Genomic DNA, 20,307 nt, shown 5'->3' on the forward strand with positions numbered 1-20,307 from the left:
TGCAAGCTTGGTGTTACAACGGCTTTATCAGATACTAAGATTTATAATAATTCACTTAAATAACCTTTACTCAAGTATTCATAAAGTAACTGTTTTGTCATAAAACTTTTTCACGTCTACATATCAGCTTAACATTCATAGATGTAATGGTAATGTCTACAGGATACGACAGTGTAAAAATAATTATCATATGAATTCACTTTCGCATAACTATGCTGTTTAACTAACGTACGTATTTTGAGCTTCTCTCATCTTCAGATTATCATATAATAGCATCTTGTCGATCGATATGTAATCCTTCCTAATTAGGTAACTAGTGTCCTTTAAATTACTTTCTCATGAAACCATTTAACCATGTTCCATGCTAATTTGGCCCTAAATGTGTAAACTCATTTCAAGAGATAGATTGCATGATCCCTAGGTATCTGATACAGGACGGTGATGAATAAATTCGCTTTGATGTTTATGTAAAACGATTAACTTGAGTTTGGGCTAAAGAACACCTGGATATTACGAGTATTACAGAATTATATAAATCACAAATAATTATAAAGTGTTTAACAAATAGCCACAAACACAAGTTACTTTACTAAAAGCATGATTTAATGTTAAAATTAGAAGGTAGCATGTATCAGTGAAAATAAAAAAAATCATTACCTAATGAAATACATAATAATGTTAAATAATTAGTATATTATGCAGCGATTAGCTCTTTTTCTTCGTGTAAATAGTGCATAATATCTTTAGATTTTCATTACTTGTTATTAGACAATAAATATTTTATTGTACATAATAGTGAAATCGAAATTAATTATAAAAATCAACATCATTAATTCCAAAGTAAGTACTAAATAAAATACAATAAATTAATGTCGAAACCACCTAAGTGATTAAGAATAAATAAATAACTGGCATAAAAAAAACGGCCAATTCAAAATAGATTATTAGAATTAGACCCTGTTGCTTGGGCTTTAAACCCATTTCAAAATAGTTGAAATATAAGTGTTAATTAGTATATTTTTCTGTGCTTTGTTGGTGTCTTCCAATGGGATTTTCAAATTCTCTCCTGTCTAATATTTCTATCTTCAAAAACTGTTTCAAATCTTTGTATTTTTCACTGTAAATAAAATTGGGGATGGAATTTGAAACTCTCAGTCGTGCACGTTAAAATATTCGACTCAAAATCGAAAACGCTTTTCCAGAAATCGCGCCAATCCACCACCAACAAATGTCTCCGATTCGCTCTTTGAAAAAGAGCGAGTCCCCGACCAGCCTGAGCAAGCGCACGGACAAGACTCCCACCACGCCCATCAGCCTCACTCCCATCGACGAGACCAAGGCTTTGGACATGAACAACGTTAACGGACTCAATGGCCTCAACGGGATCAACGGCACCAACGGAATTAACGGCAGCAACCAAATCACACCTGAAACGCCAACCCAAGAGCCGTTGAAGGAAAAAGAAGTCATCAAAAAGTCGACTGAAGCGACCCAAGTCGCACCGGGAGTGGTCGACACGACTGTGGTGAACGAGTCCACCGGTGGGCTGACGGCCTCCGAGGTGCTGGACCGCGCTCGCACGAGATTCGACAAGTTCTGGGGCAAAAAGGAAGAAGACAACGTTTAGTCCAACCAAGTTTCACGCTTTTCACTGTAACCTGTGATTTTGAGATTTTTGTTAACTTCCAAAATGATTCTCCACCATTGAAATCAAATTCTAATTCACATTAATATTTTCGCATTCAAAATCACAATTACAGTGCGAAAGACGAAACTTATTAAAGAAAAGTAGGAAAATTAAAAGCGCGGTGTTTAACTGACAAAAATAAGAAAAAACCGGCCAAGTGCGAGTCGGGCTCGCGCACAAAGGGTTCCGTAGCAGCAAATATAACCAAAATTACAGTTAAATCAACCTATCTCAAAAACTATAAGAGATACTTTGATCAAACCAAAAATCGTTGAAAGAGTTAATTAGCATGCATCACCTCTATTTTTTTTAGAATTTTATACCCCGTAGTTATAAAAATAGAGGGGGGGGGACATACTTTTTACGACTTTGAGAGCTGATATCTCAAAAACCGTTCACTTTAAGAAAAATGTTTTTTAGAAAACTTTATATCATTTTAAAAGACCTTTCCATTGATACCCCACACGGGTATGTACATCGAAAAAAAATTTTCATCCCTCAGTTACATGTATGGGGGGCCCCACCCCCAATTCTTTTTTTTACTATTTAGTGTCATAATTTTGTAGCGGTTCATACAACACATATTCCCATCAAATTTCATCACTGTAGTACTTATAGTTTCCGAGTAAATCGGCTGTGACAGACGGACAGACGGACAGACGGACAGACGGACAGACGGACAGACGGACAGACGGACAGACGGACATGACGAAACTATAAGGGTTCCGTTTTTGCCATTTTGGCTACGGAACCCTAAAAAGCTTCGCTTTATAACGACGACTGTAATGTGTATTTATTAATTTATTAGGTATTTTATTAATACGATCACTATCTATTTAATAGGAGTGTGGTGGCTTGTGATAGTAGTATGATGATTGGTGAATAGGAAAAATAAAAAGGATCCATTAATAACCTCTGAATGGTACAGAAGTAGATTCCTCTCTTCGATTGTCCTTGGATCCTAAAGTTCTCTTGTTAATTTAACTACTTATCTTAATGTAATTTCTATTAACTGGAACTTATTATCATCTTAGCTACTCATCTGCTATTTAAAACAGGACTGACACGAAAATCAACAGAAAATGAATGATGCAAAGACTGGAATGTAGTAGTCATTAGATTTATCTACAATAATTCAAGGAAATAAATTTTAGCTTGAAATTAACTAAAAAAAGTATTTGAAAAGAATTATTGAATTTCGTGATAGATCTGTAAAAATAAATTTTAAATTGAAATACACAATTTACATTCTATGGCCACGTGACATTTGCGTTCAAAACATGACGTAAATTATTTTGGATGGTATTAGATTAATAACAAAAATAAATGAAATATAAAACTACTCCCTTAATAAAAATACTTAGCAACTGATAAAACCTACAAGGGCAATTGTATACACACAACTAAACCGTCCAACGTAGTATTTTTTGGCAAGTCATGTTTTCTTGGCTATTTATTCCAAAGTGTAGATTGTATTTCTGAACGTACATTTTTGATATTAACCAATCCAAGCAAAGCGTCAGAATGACGTTTAAGGCCTAATTCACACGAGAGCTTTTTTAACGTCCGTTAAAAAAGCGTTCAAATAGAACATAATATGCATACCCAAGCCTATTCCCAACGCTCTGCGTTGAAAATGCAACACTGCTCGATAAAAAAGCGTCGCGTTTTAAAAGCGCCGACGTGTGAACACGTACTTGGGTATNAACATAATATGCATACCCAAGCCTATTCCCAACGCTCTGCGTTGAAAATGCAACACTGCTCGATAAAAAAGCGTCGCGTTTTAAAAGCGCCGACGTGTGAACACGTACTTGGGTATGCATATGTTCTATTTGAACGCTTTTTTAACGGACGTTAAAAAAGCTCTCGTGTGAATTAGGCCTAAATAGCAACCAATCATAGAAGTTTAGCATTTTTGGCGGCATAATCATTTTAGTTTGCTCATCGCAAAAATTTTTGGAGTTTACTTTTTCATTGATATTATAAATTGAGTCTCATAATATTTTTATAAGTATAAATATGGAAATATCACGCAAATCCTGCCGTCTCTGTCTATCTGAAACCGAATTCAATGTTTCATTGTTTGGAAATTACTGTCGTAGAACGAATATGATCGAGAAGATCCTTGTTTGCTTGAAGTTGGTTATCGAAGATAGCGATACGTTGGACACAATTTGCTACAAATGCGCCGAAAGCGTCGAGAGGTATTACGATTTTGTCGCTCGCGTAAAGAAATGCCAGACGCGGTACAAAGACACCTGCCACGAGCATGAGCCACGGCAGCGCAGCATGGAGCTCTCTCCGACTCATGTCAAGCGACACGTGACGTCCTACGTGAGAGAGCAAGTTTACGACGCGGATTACACGTTTTCATTCCTTGAAATGCCGAACAACGACGAAAAGAAAGAGTCTAAGGTATCTAGTCCGTTCTTTTCTTATTTCTCCCCGCCGAACGTGCTGGCGAAGCAGCCTTGCGTCGAGCCGATGTGGAAGACGCCTAAGCCCCGCGAGAGCTCCCCAAAGAAGGAATTATTGAACGAAAATAGGTATAAAAGACCGTACAAACCTGAGAAAAGGTCGCGGCACCACTCCAGAGACCTCTTCGAGTCTCAGTCGCAGGACGTGGAGGAGCCCGAACCCAAGTCCCTCGACTGGAAACTGACCCCCGACGACAACCTAATCAAACGAGTCAGGGAAAAATGCTTTGGACGGTCCGATTTCTAACATTATTTCAATGTGATTATATTATTTATTTACAATAAGTAATAATAATGATGTTACATTACGTTGTAAGATTAATTTATTCAATGTTATTGTGTAATAATTTAAATATTGATGTTCGTGTAATTTCTATGGAATTCTGTAGGAACAGGGTACTTAGAGAAATTGGTTTGTAAATCATTTTTGATGCAGTAGGTCTTCATAGGACGCCCGTTGTGTATGCTGACGGTGATACATTACTGAATTGAACTAATTGTATGTTATTGTTAAGAATATGCCTGCGAATGTTTTGTTTTGTTTGTAATTTGTATTTAAAGTCTAGTCTACGTTTTTTTAATGTCAAAGTCCATCTTAACATCCTTCCATCAACTTAAGTTTCTCTATTTTCAAATAAAGACGATGTTATTTTTTAAAAGCTTTTAATATTAATTGTAATAGAACTAGTTAATGTACTCTGAGTACGTTATTTAATTAAATAAAGTGTGTATTGTCATAAGGAAGGTCATGAATGAATATAATTTAATTGTTTGGACTTATCCGCCGTTCAAATTATTCGTCAGGCGCTAAAAAGTTCTGGTTTGTTAATGTTACGATATTTTATTAATAATTTTATTTTTGGGAAAGATCTTATGCGTTTAAAAATAATTTGTGTGTTTACACATGAAAATAGCACTGGTTTAATTTTAAATAAGTTCCTATTTTGAATATTGTTTTTTTGCGCACAAAACATGTGAATTTGTTTTCGATAAGTAACAAGCCCTGCCCGAATAAAAATAATTTAGATATAGACTCCTCCATAGCTGGTAATTATGGAATTATAGCTTTGCTACGGGTTTATAATAGCGTGTGTTAATTTTCAGTTGTTATATCAAATGAACACCTAAATAAACTTTTAAAAATGATTTTGTTTCATTCCTCTTTTCGTGAGAATGGTGAAATGCACAAACGCAAATATTGTAAATACTAAATACTGGTAGGACCACTGAAAGGTACTTTTCTATGGCTCTAAGTTTAATAAAAGTTATTAATAAAAGTTACACCCTAGTTGAACTTTGGCTTAAGTTATCATTTAGTATGGAAATGAATTTTTAATCCAGAGTTCATCCTAGGTGTAAATATTTATTAATAACACCTTATTCCCCGATAGAGATTATCTTAATTATCAATAGTTTTTAATACAAATAAAACAAAATATAAGAACGGTTAATTCATGACTTTATTTCATATCCGTATCAATTCATACACATAATATTACTCTAGAGAAAATATTCCCTCGCTCACTATAGACACTATTTATAAATCACATTTAACATTTTAAACACTAAGTTATTTCTGCAGTTTAATTATGGCGGTCTACATAATATGTATGTGAACATCGAGATGGAGAGTTAATACTACGCTAGGGACACACGAGCGGGCTAACCTTACAGAGATGCTCGCCTACCCCCATTCTGAGCGTTAGGGCAGCCGTAAGCATTTGCAAGAAAATACAACCCATTAGATCTCTCGGCTTTCACTAAGCATCTAGAATTTGTTTATTGCAAGTGAGTACAAGACCTAACGCTCAGGGCACGAGCAAAACATTGAGTAACGATTACTCCTGGTCAGTAAATAGCGAAATTATCGAATAAATACACATTTAAACAATTTAGCAATGGTCCCAAAACAATTTCATTTACTCCAATGCTAAAAATCCATTGTATCGTACTCCTGCATTTTCAAATAGCGCTAGTACGTCATGAAATAATATTTATAGGGTACGTCGATATTACCCTGTGATACCATGCGTACAAAACAAAACCTCAACTTAATATATTCTTAATTTACAATTAATTAATGAGTATTGCTTGAATACAATATTTTTCTAATTTAAAAAATAGTGGAACAAGCTTAATTTGACGTAGATAACATTGGTTTTTATATACCTGACCAGAATATAGAAAATTTGTTAATCTAAGTGCAGATTACAGTTGTTATATACCTTCAAAGTTGTGAAACTTTAATACATAATATAAAATAATTTTAAAATGGAAAATAGATCACTTATCTACTCTTGCGCCAAGACAAGAAACACAAGTAACCTATTTTATTGTTAAATATACAAGTACAACCTTTGTATACAATAGTGTACTATATTATAAAGGGACAATATTATGCGAATATTCTTCTATTTCTATCAAGTTGGAATGTTTGATGATTGGGATTAAAATAAATGTTATAATTAAATTGTTGTTAGCAAATAAAGTAAACAACATAACAAATAAACAGTTTGGGAAGACATTTCATGTGAGCCTCCGTTGTTAAATATGAAGAAATGAAATTATTGGGGTAAAAATGTCAAGATTTTATGTTAATTATTTAAATCAAGTACTTCTATGATAAGTACTTGTTTCAAGAAGGCTCAACTATGGCACTGCATTAATTATTTTAATTGAAAATTATTTAGCTCCAAGTTTCTATTATTATGTTTTTCGAATTGCAATTGATTAAAATCAAGTTTATTTCAAAGCAACAGTCAGTCAAACGTTTTTCTTTTTAATGTTTTGTTTGAAGAATCTGAAGTTAAACCATTGCCCAGCCAAACTTCACATATACAAGAGAAAAAAATAAGAATATACAATAAAAACACAATAATAATAAGTGGGAAAACAGCAAAAACAAACAGTCAAAAAGAAAACGTTAAAAGCTAAGTGTTTCTATGATTAAAAACATTAACATATTAAAAAAACACTACCAAGCTTTAAAAATATATCACAATACGACCCTATCGGCTATAGATTTTTTTTTACAAAAAACACTAACTCCGAAAAGATTAAAGACTAAAATGAGATTAATAATAAAAAAGAGATACGTTGATTTTGATTGATTTCACTAGATTCTGTTTGAGATGTTTGCACATTGAACAATACGGTATACTTTCGGATTAACGAAATAAAGTAAATTACAGATGTAAAGACACTTTAAATTGACTACCTTATTCGTTAAACTGAAAATTCGGCATGCAGATATTATCAAGTCCGTGTGAACACCCCAAACAGAACAATTACGACAAAATGTTCAACGCATCACAATAAATCGCATAAATAAATCTTTTTAAAACCATGTACGCAACAATTCCTTGTTTTTAAACTAACAAAATACTAATTTATGTGCCTCAATATTGTAATACTGAAAACGCGAATTCAAACCGAAAGAGGGAGGCTAGGAAACGTTTAGTCGTCCTTATTTATTTATTTATAACGAGACTAAAGCTATACACAGTCTAGGAAAAGCTTACAGCGAGATTTTTTTTACATTTTACGTTTAAAGTCTATGTTGATTCCACATCTTGTACATTTGGTTGGTTCGCTTTATAAATAATATTTTTGTACTTTTTCTTTGCTTGATATTCGGTGTACAGGTTAGTGATCTCACTTTATTTATTAGCTGTTGTCTTTCATCATTTTGACTAAGGCGATTATCACACTGCACCGCGCTCCGCCGCGGTCCGCGTGGCTACATATTATTATAAAGAATCCCGCGCGCAGATGCGTTGTCAGTGTGTTGTGCCGCGCGTGTTTTCTATACAAACTGAGGTACTTGCATACAATGATTCAATCTGTCGTCCCGCGTACCGCGGCGGAGCGCGGTGCAGTGTGATAATCGCCTAAGTAACGATCTACAACGTCAACTGAAGAAGTAGACTCGAGGCAACAGTGCTGTACTGTACAAAAAATCGTCTCTTGCGAGATTTATGTGCAAAATTCATATCAAAAATGATTATATGGACAATATGGACAATGCTAAAAGCTGGATCCGAACAAAACTGTACATAACTAATGCCGAATATAATATACAAGATATAGAATCAACTAGAAATGTTTTAATTTACTCAACACAACACCGAACACCGAATGATATTCCATAATGGATACACCTTAATCTAAGAAATACAGTTGTAGACATCAGACAAAATATATCGTATTCATTCATTCGTCTCACTAGATTGTATACCTGTCTCTTTCTCTGAACACTTCACCATTAACACCATACATTTAAAGTCGAAATTCCATCAACATTAAGTTTTAAATAAGTACATTATTATAACCATTCAAAACGCAGGGATTTAGTCGTTCAAAAGCGTTTAAATATTCGCTAAAATTATTAAATTGGTGAAGTTATGAAACTCTTAAACTACCACAAAAACTCTTCAAGCAATATTTACATACATCCATAAAATTTTCAAAGTTAATTATAAAATACGACAAATCACTTTTAAAAGTATTTGAATACAAATTCAAATTTATAAACCTATCCCCACGTTTCCTTTCCTTTAAAAGCGCAAAGCTTAATCTACGACATTCTAATTTCACATCGAAAACTACACATTTATCTGTCTTCAAAAATCTGAACAAGAATATATTTTTCTCAATACATTCGTAAGGACGAGTGTCCTAAACACCTTACATTCGAATGAACAAAATGTTACTCTATATCAAGAGGAATAACGTGGTTTTTGGTGTGACAAATCTAAGACACGAAATGATGGTAAACATGTCGGTTAGCAAGATTAATTCGATTATGATTATATTGAGAAAATTGCAAGTCTGTTCCCTTCGTAGGTGTAAGTTTTAGAGTTGGTGTTATATTCTGAACCTTATTGAATCGTGTTGAGGTCGAAAATCGCTTACTTCTCGCCCGAGGAGGAGCTGGATGCGCGGCCACGCCCCTTCTTTCCTTTTTTGTCGTCTACTTCTGGTTTTTCCGACTTTTCCGCCACTACTTCTGGCGGTTTCGGCGGCTGTTGTGGAGGGGGATTGTTGTTCTGTAAGGAAAAGTTTACTTTAGTAACGCCAATAAGTAGTTATTTTAAGATACACAGATACAGTAAGTTACAGTTGGGTCAAAAGCCGATTTGTGGGTGAACGCATACGCTACGTTTTCCGGTATGTGGCCTCCACTCCAGAACCTTGCTGCCCCATCAGTCGTCAGTTTTGCGTACTATGTGCCCTGCCCATTTCCACTTCAGTTTGCTAATCCGTCGGGCTATGTCAGCGACTTTAGTTCGTTTACAGATCTCCTCATTTCTGATTCGTAAAGAAACCCCGAGCATAGTCCTCTTCACAACACGCTGTGCAACTTTGAGCTTCTTTATGGCTGGTTTTAGAATTACGCTGACGCACTCTGACCGTCAGCGCTGACAGCCGAAATGTATGAAGCGTCTGCGCGAGCGATCAGCGTCACTCAGGAACGTTCCCTTTAATTACATATGTGGTGTGCAATAAAGAGTATTTATTATTATTATGTTTGTACGCTTTGGAGCTCACGGGTCAAAAGTGGCCCGGTCCTTTATAAGGCTTGCGTGGGGATACAGATCCAACACATTATTATTATTATTATTACATACATTTTGATTTGTCAGCGCCGACAATCAGCGAGCGGTCAGCGCGATTCTAAAACCAGCCTTAGGCCTATTATTATTACCGTGCCTATAGTGAGAGGCCACGTTTCGTTTTCTGTCTCTACTTACTTGCTATTTAACCCCCAATCACTCTTTATTTAACCCTTAACTTACCCGCTTCTTAGGCTTGTCCTTGGCGCGCGGGCGCTCGTCGTCGTCCCTGGTCGTCTTGCGGCTCATCACACCCAGTAACTTGCTGACCATGCTGCTGTTGCGGCGGGTGTCGCCCGCTGTATGAGCTAGCACTCACTTGCTATAAGCTAACACTCGCCTGCTGTATGAGCCAGCACTCACCCACTTCTTAGAGTTATGTTGACTCGCTGTATAAAGTGCGGTCGCCGAGCAGATAGAATTTCGTCCAATGACCCCAAGATACCCATCCTCGCACGCATTATATCGCTGTCGGGACTGTGCGACGGGCAGCCGCAGTGAGTGTGCGAGCGCGACAGCAATATAATTACACGTGATAAGGATGGGTAGCTTGGGGTCATTGGACAAAATTTTACCTGCTCGGTGGACGGACTTTGGCAAGAACTCACCTGTTTTAAGACTTATTCTCACCAGCTGTTTAGGCTTGTATTCTCTCCCTATTAGGCTAACTCTTACCCACCATTCAGGCGTGCACTGACCCGTTTCTTATGCTTATACTCACCTGCTGTATAAGCTAGAACTCACCTACTGTTTTAAGACTTATTCTCACCAGCTGTTTAGGCTTGTATTCTCTCCTAGACTCTCATACCATCCAGGCTTAACTCACCCGCTTCTTCGGCTTGTCCTTGGCGCGCGGGCGCTCGTCGTCGTCCCTGGTCGTCTTGCGGCCCATCACGCCGAGCAGCTTGCTGACCATGCTGCTGTTACGCCGGGTGTCGCCCGCTGTATAAGCTAGCACTCACTTGCTATATGCTAGCACTCGCCTGCTGTATGAGCCAGCACTCACCCACTTCTTAGACTTATACTCATTCGCTGTTTCAAATCCGGTCGCCGAGCAGATAGAATTTCGTCCAATGACCCCAAGCTACCCATCCTTATCACTCGCACGCATTATATCGCTGTCGGGACTGTGCGATGGGCGGCCGCAGTGAGTGTGCGAGCGCGACAGCAATATAATTACACGTGATAAGGATGGGTAGCTTGGGGTCATTGGGACGAAATTCTATCTGCTCGGCGGTCGGACTTTAGGCTACAACTTACCTACTGTTTTTAGACTTATTGTCACCTGCTGTTTAGGTTTAACTCACCCGCTTCTTAGGCTTGTCCTTGGCGCGCGGGCGCTCGTCATCGTCCCTGGTCGTCTTGCGGCCCATAACACCCAGTAACTTGCTGACCATGCTGCTGTTGCGGCGGGTGTCTCCCTCTGCTGCCTCAGGGGACTACGGAATGGGACAAAACGTTATAATCTATGCAATAGGGATATTTCCTGGCGCCAAAGTTCGAAAGAAGAGGCCGTGACGTCAAGGAGTGCTTAAAAGTGTAGCACTTTGTGACGTCACATGGAACTTATGAAATATTGTGAGCCTTGAGACCTAATGGCAATAATCTATCACCTGTGCAACAGTTTGGTCACCAATGAAACCCAACCAGTGAAGGTTGAGTACTCCCAGGAACCCACAACGAGGGAGACAGAAGACTGAAGAACACGGTATTAAATCTTCTAATAGAGGATTTCTGGTATTTACTACTTCAACCTACAGATAAATTGACAACTCTGGCAGTTTTTAAATGAAAATTAAAACCAGAATGGTGGTGATATTCATATTTGAATACGATTTTTTTACAGTATGTAGCTGTGTTGAATGTTGAGTCAACTCAAGTTTGAAATGTTACGTTCACTGTAGAAATTTTACTTAGTTACTCATGTCTAATTTATTTTCGATTAATAGGAGACCTCCTTCATTGCTTACCTTATTCGCATCCACCGAGTCCTGCCGCTTCAGCTCGATCTTTTTGACGGACTCCGACCGCTTCGCTTCCATTTTCTCTTGCTTCTTCTCCGCTCTTTCTTGCTTCTCTTGCTTCTTAGCTTCTGCTTTCTCTTGCTTCTCATTTCTTTTGACCGAACCGACCCTCTCCATGACTTTATCCGGCTTTTTCTCTTCAACTTTGACTTCGGGTATGACTTTTTCGATTTTCTCTTCTATTCTCGGCTCTGGTTTTTCGATTTTCTTTACGGAGTCTTGTTTCTTCAACTCTGGTTTGTCTTTCTTCTTGTCTTTAGGTTTTAGGTCTTCATCTTTGAGGCTGGTGTCGGACTTCTTCCTTGTTTTTGGTGGTTCAGCCGCGGGGATCGGTGGAGGAGGCTCGGATTGTGGTTTCTTGCTCTTGCTTTGCTCTTCCACTATCACGTTCAGCTCCGAGCTTGTTCGGCTGTCGTCTGAAATTGAAACTCAAATATAATTTCAAGTCGTAAATGGTAAATATATGACTCTGGGTATAATTTCTCTATTCTATCTCCCTATCGGGAATAGAATTCACGAAACAGAAAAACGCCAAAGGTATGTAGAATGATTTGATTGAACATATTTAGAAGAATTTCACAAAATAAATGCATAATTCAGAAAAACGTTCAATAAGCGAACCCTGTATAAATAACTAAGCAAAAATTACACTGCGCTTACACATTGTGTTGTTGTTATTGGTATTCTAAATAAAATAAGTAGGGTAAACCGTATAGCTATTGCCCACTTAAAGATTTCAAACACATTGAGATGAAAAATTAAAGAAAGTATTTTAATTATCGACCATTTATGACTTTTTTCTTATAACTCAATAAACTGTTAAACAGAATATTAACAGTTTTTAGTTAAAACTTACGTAACTTAGAAAATATTGAAATAAATTTAAAATCCTCCAAAAAGTACAGTCATTGCCCATTACTTACACTAATTGCCCACATCAAAGCACAGTAATTGCCCAGTATCTTAAAACAAAATAATCAATTTTAAAATGACAAAATAGGCTTTAAATAAACAAAACATCCTTACAATTAACATTTTCACTAGTAGATTTAACGTAGGTTTTTCATTTTTTGTATTTGCGTTTGAATTTTTATAATTTTTTTAAAGCCAAACCATATTTTTCAGCAATTTATCTTGTAGATAAATTGTTGGATACATCTTGTACAGCTTCGATCGCTTTTTGCAAATTTTCTATGCTATATTGAACTTTTGGAGTCTTTGGCATACTGAAAATGAAACATTAAAAGCCATTTCAATATTTATTATGCCTGTAAATTGCAAAACAAGTCTAGCAATGAGCAACTTAAACACTGCTACTGCACGGTGGCAACACTCTAATAATAATTGCCCTGGGCAATAACTATACATTAACATATGGCAATAACTGAAGTGATGGTGGGCAATAACTAAAAATATACAGATTTACGTGCAGTGATTACCCACCGTTAAAATGACCGTTAGAAATCAAATTTTATCAGTTATTTTCATTGATAATGAAGAAAAAACTTATAATTTCATCATGACTATACACCATTAGTTGAATATTAAATAACTTGGAAAAAAAATTAACCTCTAAGCAAGTAATTCCTTAGTAAAATTGTTAAAGTCTTTACCTGTTTGAGTAACATTTTCACCCGTCTTGACAAAATCCGCCATAACTGTTTTTTTTAGTGTTTCCTGTTGTAAATTTTAAATCTACTGTACATTAATCACGGAGCCATCTACTTAGTAAATTCAAATCTAACTAGAGTGATTCAAAGTCAGCACCTGACAATATTATTCTTAAAGCGGGCAATCACTACCAGTGGGCAATAACTCTCTGGTTTACCCTATGTAAGTTATGATCATGAATATTCAAAAGATGAGTATAAACTAGAGCATTTCTATAGTCTGGTCCGCGAGCACGTAGAATTTTGTCGCGCTCGCACACTCACTGCGGGCGCCCGTCGCACAGTCGCGACAGCAATATAATTACACGCGAGCGATAAGGATGGATAGCTTGGGGTCATTGGACAAACTTCTACGTGCTCACGGACCAGGCTTTATGTAAGCTAAGGTTCTTACGAATGGTACAATACAGGTTAAATGTACGACATGTGGTCCGTGAAATGGTGACACTGACACTAAAACACACACTTTCATAGAGCGGCTCCTTGTTCTATTACAAGTAAATGCTTAGTTTATACTCACCAAAATGTTCACAAAACGATCAGAATAGATTAATTTTGTTTCTTACCAAACTTGTTAAGCTCCCGCGAGGTATCCAACGCGGACAGGTCGGACGAGTCGTGCGCAAACGACTCGTCGGACAGCGATAGCGAAGCGAATGACGCGGACGTATCGAAAGTCTTGTCTAGGCTCGTCTTGGGGGACGACGTGAATATGTTCGGCGTCGTCTGCTGCTTCGCTGGTGTTCTGTACAGTAGACAGTTTAAGATGTTTTACACAACAATAAAATACGTGAAATGGATAGGTGATTTAAATAGACATGGACACATTAAATTCAAATAGGTATACGTCTCATACGGGACTATTCCCACCTCTCGTTCAACAACGTACAACTCCTGTGTAGCCAGGATCTACAGCTTGACCGCCAATAAAAACCCAACCAGTGAAGGTCAAGTTTGTCCCGGGGGAAAGTTAAACTGTCATTGGACCAGCAACGAAATTAATCAGAAGAACATAGGAGTAAGTACGCATAATACGTGATAAAATAACAGGCCCCTTGCCAAGATTGATTGATGACGGCCTTTTCTGTGCCTGGCAATGCTTTATGTAATTATTTTTAAGTTTATTCTTTTGCAGGATTAAAATGAAAGAGCATCGAGTATGTTGGAAATCGAAAGGATGAATAGGTGTGGTAGGTCCAACCGACTTTCACGTCAGACAATGACTCTATCTTTCTTGAATTAATTAGTTTTCTGAATACATTTTGACGCTTTACGGGTGGAAATGATAATCGAGTGAAATCACTTATCGTTTTCACTCTGTATTATTAGTGCTACGCCATTTTTTATTTTATTTTATTTAAGAAAACATACAGCTTATTATTACTGCCATTACTCACCTATTGGGCAAGTTCTTCGCATGGTGCGTAGGCGAGTCCTTCTCCTCAGCTATCCTCGGCAGCGGAGGCTCGTCCTGTTTGTCCGCGGGGGGCGGGGTGGGCGGCGCGGGCGCGGGGGCCCTCCACACGACCCCCCGGCGGCCCCCCGACACGGCGACCCCCGCCACCGCCACGGGGCCCACGGCGACTGACACGTTGACCCCCCCGCAGCAGAGAGGCGAGATCGAGCATTTGGATTCGGCTGAGCGCGGGTGGAGTCTAATGGAAAAATGTTGTTATTATTATTTTGTGTCACAGGTTTCTTTGAAACCTACTTCAGGCACCAGTCTCTCACAAGTGATAGGAATTAAGCGAAGACTACTAGTTTAAGACCTTGTATTTAAATACGCATGTTTCTTACTTTGTGAAGAGATAAATAAACTACTTATTTATTATATTAATTATTTATTATTTTGTTTGTTCTCATGCGAAGAAGATCGGCAAGACTTGGAGCGAGATCAAACGCGAGGCTCAAGACCGAACGCGATGGAGCACTGTTGTGGACGCCCTCTGTCCCATCTAGGGGACATAGGACCATAAGTCAAAATAAGTCATGCTGTAAAGGCCTCGATATAGTTCTAGCTTTTAACTCACTCAGTGCCTGAGGAATGGGAGCGGCACGGGAGGGTGGTTTTGTAACGTCAATCGTTCAGATTTATGTGCCAGAACATAGACATGACAGATCACGTCATAATATGTCAATGTCACCCCTCCCGTGCCGCTCCCATACCTCAGGCACTGACTGAGTTAAGTGCTAGACCTATACAGGGTGTTAGGTAAATGGGTATATGAGCCGACACTAGCCCATGTTAACATGGGCATATAAATGGTATGGTGAAGTCAGAAAATTGATATCATCATTTTATTTTTTTAAATTTTCATACAAAATTAATTTAATAAAATCCGTTTTGTATGAAAAATAAAATAATTAAAATGAAGATATCAATTTTCTGACTTCACCATACCATTTATATGACCATGTTAACATGGGCTAGTGTCGGCTCATATACCCATTTACCTAACACCCTGTAGATACATATAAATTGCCACGTAAATAGCATGTCACAATAAATAAACAGATAAATTCTAACGAGTAGGTAACAGTGTGACTTTAAGGGATTTTTTCCCAAAGAGTCACAGTCACACAATGTGTTACACGTTACAGTGTGACTGGTTGGGGACAAGCATTTGTGTCTGGCTAGGCTAAACTACATTTAGCGGGCAATATTAACCACCTGTTTGATGCTGTTACATAAAATAAAAATGTGTTTATAAAGAACATGATACTGATTTTTTTTTCATGAGACATAATAATGAAATCCCAACACAAATATGAAAAACATAAAATGAGAACTTAATGCAAAAGCAACCATAATGCATAAAATGAAATCAGGAGGTGGTGTGGATGAAAAGAGTAACAATTTAGCAATTTTGATTTGTTCGTTCAGTGTCAATAGTAGACACCCAATTTTCCAAGCTAACGACCCTGTAGTCCCTGCAGACTACAGTACCCCGAACTCAAATATTGTTCATGTTATTAAAATTAGTAGTATGTAGGGTAAGCCCTTTTCAAGGTACCTTTTCACTTAAGGTATATGCTTTTTTTTTGTATGCAAAAAATATATCATAAGTGTATATGTTTACCTAAACTCATATTATTCACAATAGAGTTCATTTATCAGCTTCTTATTTGTATAAGGACTGATGTTTCAATCATCAGATAACTGTTAACTGAAGAATAAGCTTGTCATTTTGACATATTTCCCATACTGACACTGTCAATATGGCAAACTTATTCTTCAGTTATAAGTTATCCGACGATTGAAAAATCAGCCCTAAGCAAAATTCTAACATAAAAACTAAAAAACTCATAAAACTCATTTATTTTTGCAAATCGTTCNTTTGTAGGGAAACGCCAAGCATCTGTCTTTCCATCCTCGAGTAATCATTAATATAAACTTTAATTGGAACATTGTTGATATATCAACTATTAAAAATAAAAATTATTACTTTTTCAGTAATAGTTAACAAAAAATAAACTATAAAAACCAATATTTTCACAGTCCGCTGTGACCCAAATGAAAATTATTCACTGTGACCCATAGGCCGGTACGACACAAAAAAAATATTCAAAAAATAACTACTTATACCCAAACCAAAATTACATTACCCACAACGGATTTATCAAATAACAAGTTCAAAACATACGACTATCATTTATATTTATTAAAGGATTGGGAATACAACAAATTTCTAAATTACGTAAAAAAATACTTTCGTACTTACCTACTGGTCTGTGTGTGACAGCACGTGATTCCGCTCGGCGAGCGCGGCGGCGACTGGCACGTGAGAGGGGGGTATCGACGAGCAGTAGCCACGCGTTTGCTTGTGTGCGTAAAGCATCAGACGTAAGAATTATAGCGAATAATCCGCTGTGACCCGTGATCCGCTGTTACCCACTCTCCCCTACGTAGTGCTGTGCGAGCTGAATTCCACTGTATCGCGTCGTAGCAAGACTCGCATTTATTTAAATCGTCTTGCGGAGTAATCCTTCTGTACCTGTACTATTACTTATTCTGTGGTATTGCTTAGTATTCTATCTGTCCCTAATTAGTTGACCACGACTGTATGTACGTAGAAGAATCCTACTTAATTTTGCACCAAAATGACGAGCGATAGAGTGGGTTCAAATTGATAGACAAAAGCTTGTGTATTAGAATATAATATTGTACCCTACGAGAAAAAATACAATTATTTTATCCACAAGGTATTATTAAATGAGAGATTTCATTTTATTTGTACCTAAGCGTATAAAAGAGTTGTTTGTAGTCTAAATTTTATTTGTAATAGAATGATTGTTTTAATTTTAATTTGAAAGTTTTAACATTTACATTTGTAGTCAACTTAATCGGTATAACTTAAAATTAATACTGTAAAGAGTTTCAGGAATCTGAGAGACTTGTTCAAAGAGAATAATTCGACTGGTTCGAACAATGTATAACCGTTTTTAATTTCAGCTGAGCTTTTTTATAAAATAAAGTTTCTGTTCCAACTCTATTTATAACTTAGCCTGTCCAATACTTGTAATACGCAATCCAGCCGGCAACCATCTTGGCATGTTATTATAGGACCAAAGGGCAGCCATATTCTAGAAATTATTCTTTGCTTTGTTTACACAGTCCCATGTAATCGCCTTCTTGATCGAGCCTTTGTTATGACGACGTCGGTACGTACATACTTATATGATAAGCTGCTGAGTTTCAGAGAATAAGATACACGTGGTACACGTTTCTGAATTACATAAAATATATTTTAAAAAATATGTATGGATTCGAATGTACCTATTAATGTAACCAGCTATCAATTCTCATGATGGAAACGTAAAGCTATTTTAATGCTGAATAACGTCTAGCCTTTAACGCCAAAAGTTCAAAGGCAGAAAATTAGATAGCCAATTCAAATAATTTTCATGTTGTACCAAAAAAAAAAATTCAAATCTGTCTCATTTCTCTCTCTCTTCTCGAACATATAAATAACTCACAAGTTAATATAATATAGTGTTGAACTTTTACAATTACGATTACAATTGTTAATTAAAATCAAGCTAAACACAATGGCAACTGATGTAGTTGTACTAGATACAGTTTGACCGCCTCTGTGGTCTAGTGGTAAGACCACCTGCTTCAGACGCAGAGGTCCCGGGTTTGATTCCTAGTGGGGGCAGATTTTTCTGTTCACTTTGGTTGGTGGTAGGGCTTGTTCGAAATCCGCCTGGCTAGCTACCACACCATCTTACCTAATTCTGTTGCCATAACAACAATGTTAACAGCATTATTGTGTTCCGGCAGTTAGAGGTAAGATAGCCAGTTCCTCCGTGGTTGAGGATTCCGGGTGAAGCTCACTTCCACCTTCGGCCTGATCGTCACTTACCATCAGATGAGATACAGGCCAAGAGCTTCCTCGTTGTGGATAAAAAAAAATTACATCATGTGCTGTTCACTACTGTTCTTGTGTAGGTAACTACATTAAAGTTAAAGTTCATATGAACTAGCAGATGCACGCGAACAATATTATTACATTCAAAGCAATCTTACTCAAATGTGCAGCGTTTCAAAGGACAATGAATATTATGAACAATGCGGTAATGTCAAAGAAACCAAGCAATGTCAGAGACAAAAGCGAGGACCATTGTGACATCGCCGGGACAATACGTGTCGCGGTAATTAATAAACGTGATGAACTTTGAAATAATTCGGAGGATTCCGTAGGGTTGCCACCACCGCGATCGTTAATCAATTTTATTACAGACAGAAACTACATTTTCTTTGCTACTTTCATTGACTTATACAAATTAACCACCACTGGTCATGATGCAACCATTGCTAAAAAAAAGTTTTAGTGATAGTGCTACCTAACTTATCTTCAGTTTCATGGACAACACAAAAATAAAGTGGCTACTTTTCTAACTGAATAGCTTCTAATTGTACCGGACCTAATGGTTCTGGACCATCGTTATCTTAATTAAATCTCTATTGAACCTACTTAAAATTGTTTGCCTTTATACCTTTTACAGTTGTGTGTAGTTTTGCGTAGGTATAGCTACCTACGCAGTATGTACACTATGGTCCAATTACATGGGTCGTTGCCTCAGTTGTGGTATCCACACAATAGATAAAACAGAAGAGAAAAAAAAATCACCAAATTCGTGTGTAGTGGTACAACTATAGGCAATAAGTCTAATTGCTCTTCATAATCGAGTCTTCACACCAGGTCGCGACCTGGTGTTCAATTAACTCTATTATTAACTTTGAAACTTTGACAGCCCTGTGCATATTCCGAGTCACGGTTACAGAATTAATAATCATGAGCAAAACTCCATTGAACACAGTTTCTGAGTGACGACTGAGCGTGTGGTCTGTCAACGTCCCGGTTTCGGAATTTGGCTGGAGCTAGGACTGAATTAGACTTGTCAACGTCTGGGGTCAAAGCGATGCATTAATTAGCGTGTAATCAAGGAATATTGTTGAAGAGTGCAACAAGCTGATTAATAAAAATTTAATAAAAGAAAACCTACTGTATCAATTACTGTCGCTCATGTCTATGACAGCCCTCTCGAACCCGCCATCATTGTGCTAGGTTGTGCTAAATTGTGTCAAGTTAAATACGCATCTTTTCTTTAATTATCCAATAACCCTAACAAAATATGCTCTAACTAGGCACTTACAGGGCATCCCGCTTAACACCAGGTGCCAAATTCCTACCTTGTTATGCATTTAAAAAAAACTATCCTTTTGTGTTGATGTATAAGGCTCGGCTGCACCATATTAGGTACTTTAACAAACATCAAAATTCTGTACATAAAAAAATACCGGTTATGGTTATAGTCACGGTTAAA

General features: G+C 37.2%; 3 protein-coding genes across 8 annotated transcripts in view; 2 read left to right on the forward strand and 1 right to left on the reverse strand.

Moving 5' to 3' along the window:
• The window catches only part of LOC114365948 (uncharacterized), a 78,596-nt gene extending 75,403 nt beyond the window's left edge, over nucleotides 1-3,193 (forward strand). For all 6 annotated transcript variants that reach the window (XM_028322680.1, XM_028322683.1, XM_028322679.1 and 3 more), the window contains 2 exons: nucleotides 1,203-1,831; nucleotides 2,443-3,193. In XM_028322680.1, coding sequence (XP_028178481.1) covers nucleotides 1,203-1,627 — 425 coding nt within the window. In that variant the 3' untranslated portion in view covers nucleotides 1,628-1,831; nucleotides 2,443-3,193. The remainder of the gene's footprint in view (nucleotides 1-1,202; nucleotides 1,832-2,442) is intronic.
• On the forward strand, nucleotides 2,558-5,313 carry LOC114365949 (uncharacterized). The gene is made up of 2 exons (XM_028322686.1): nucleotides 2,558-3,222; nucleotides 3,576-5,313. The coding sequence occupies exon 2, from the start codon at nucleotides 3,710-3,712 to the stop codon at nucleotides 4,412-4,414; it is 705 nt and encodes a 234-aa protein (XP_028178487.1). The 5' UTR covers nucleotides 2,558-3,222; nucleotides 3,576-3,709; the 3' UTR covers nucleotides 4,415-5,313.
• Nucleotides 5,314-5,609: 296 nt separating this feature from the next.
• The window catches only part of dop (microtubule-associated serine/threonine (MAST) protein kinase dop), a 136,316-nt gene continuing 121,618 nt past the window's right edge, over nucleotides 5,610-20,307 (reverse strand). The window contains exons 39-45 of the mRNA XM_028322698.1: nucleotides 14,874-15,131; nucleotides 14,043-14,221; nucleotides 11,753-12,222; nucleotides 11,090-11,221; nucleotides 10,609-10,699; nucleotides 9,966-10,096; nucleotides 5,610-9,215 (exon numbers count right to left, since the gene is read on the reverse strand). Coding sequence (XP_028178499.1) covers nucleotides 9,078-9,215; nucleotides 9,966-10,096; nucleotides 10,609-10,699; nucleotides 11,090-11,221; nucleotides 11,753-12,222; nucleotides 14,043-14,221; nucleotides 14,874-15,131 — 1,399 coding nt within the window. The 3' untranslated portion in view covers nucleotides 5,610-9,077. The remainder of the gene's footprint in view (nucleotides 9,216-9,965; nucleotides 10,097-10,608; nucleotides 10,700-11,089; nucleotides 11,222-11,752; nucleotides 12,223-14,042; nucleotides 14,222-14,873; nucleotides 15,132-20,307) is intronic.

Source organism: Ostrinia furnacalis, unplaced genomic scaffold (assembly GCF_004193835.3).
Source record: "Ostrinia furnacalis isolate ACB-3 unplaced genomic scaffold, ASM419383v2 OfSCF7708, whole genome shotgun sequence".
In the NCBI taxonomy this organism is placed as follows: domain Eukaryota; kingdom Metazoa; phylum Arthropoda; class Insecta; order Lepidoptera; family Crambidae; genus Ostrinia; species Ostrinia furnacalis.

Bases quoted from the DNA above. Each gene is read 5' to 3' on its own strand.
- LOC114365949 (XM_028322686.1), top strand. From the start codon at position 3,710: ATGGAAATATCACGCAAATCCTGCCGTCTCTGTCTATCTGAAACCGAA.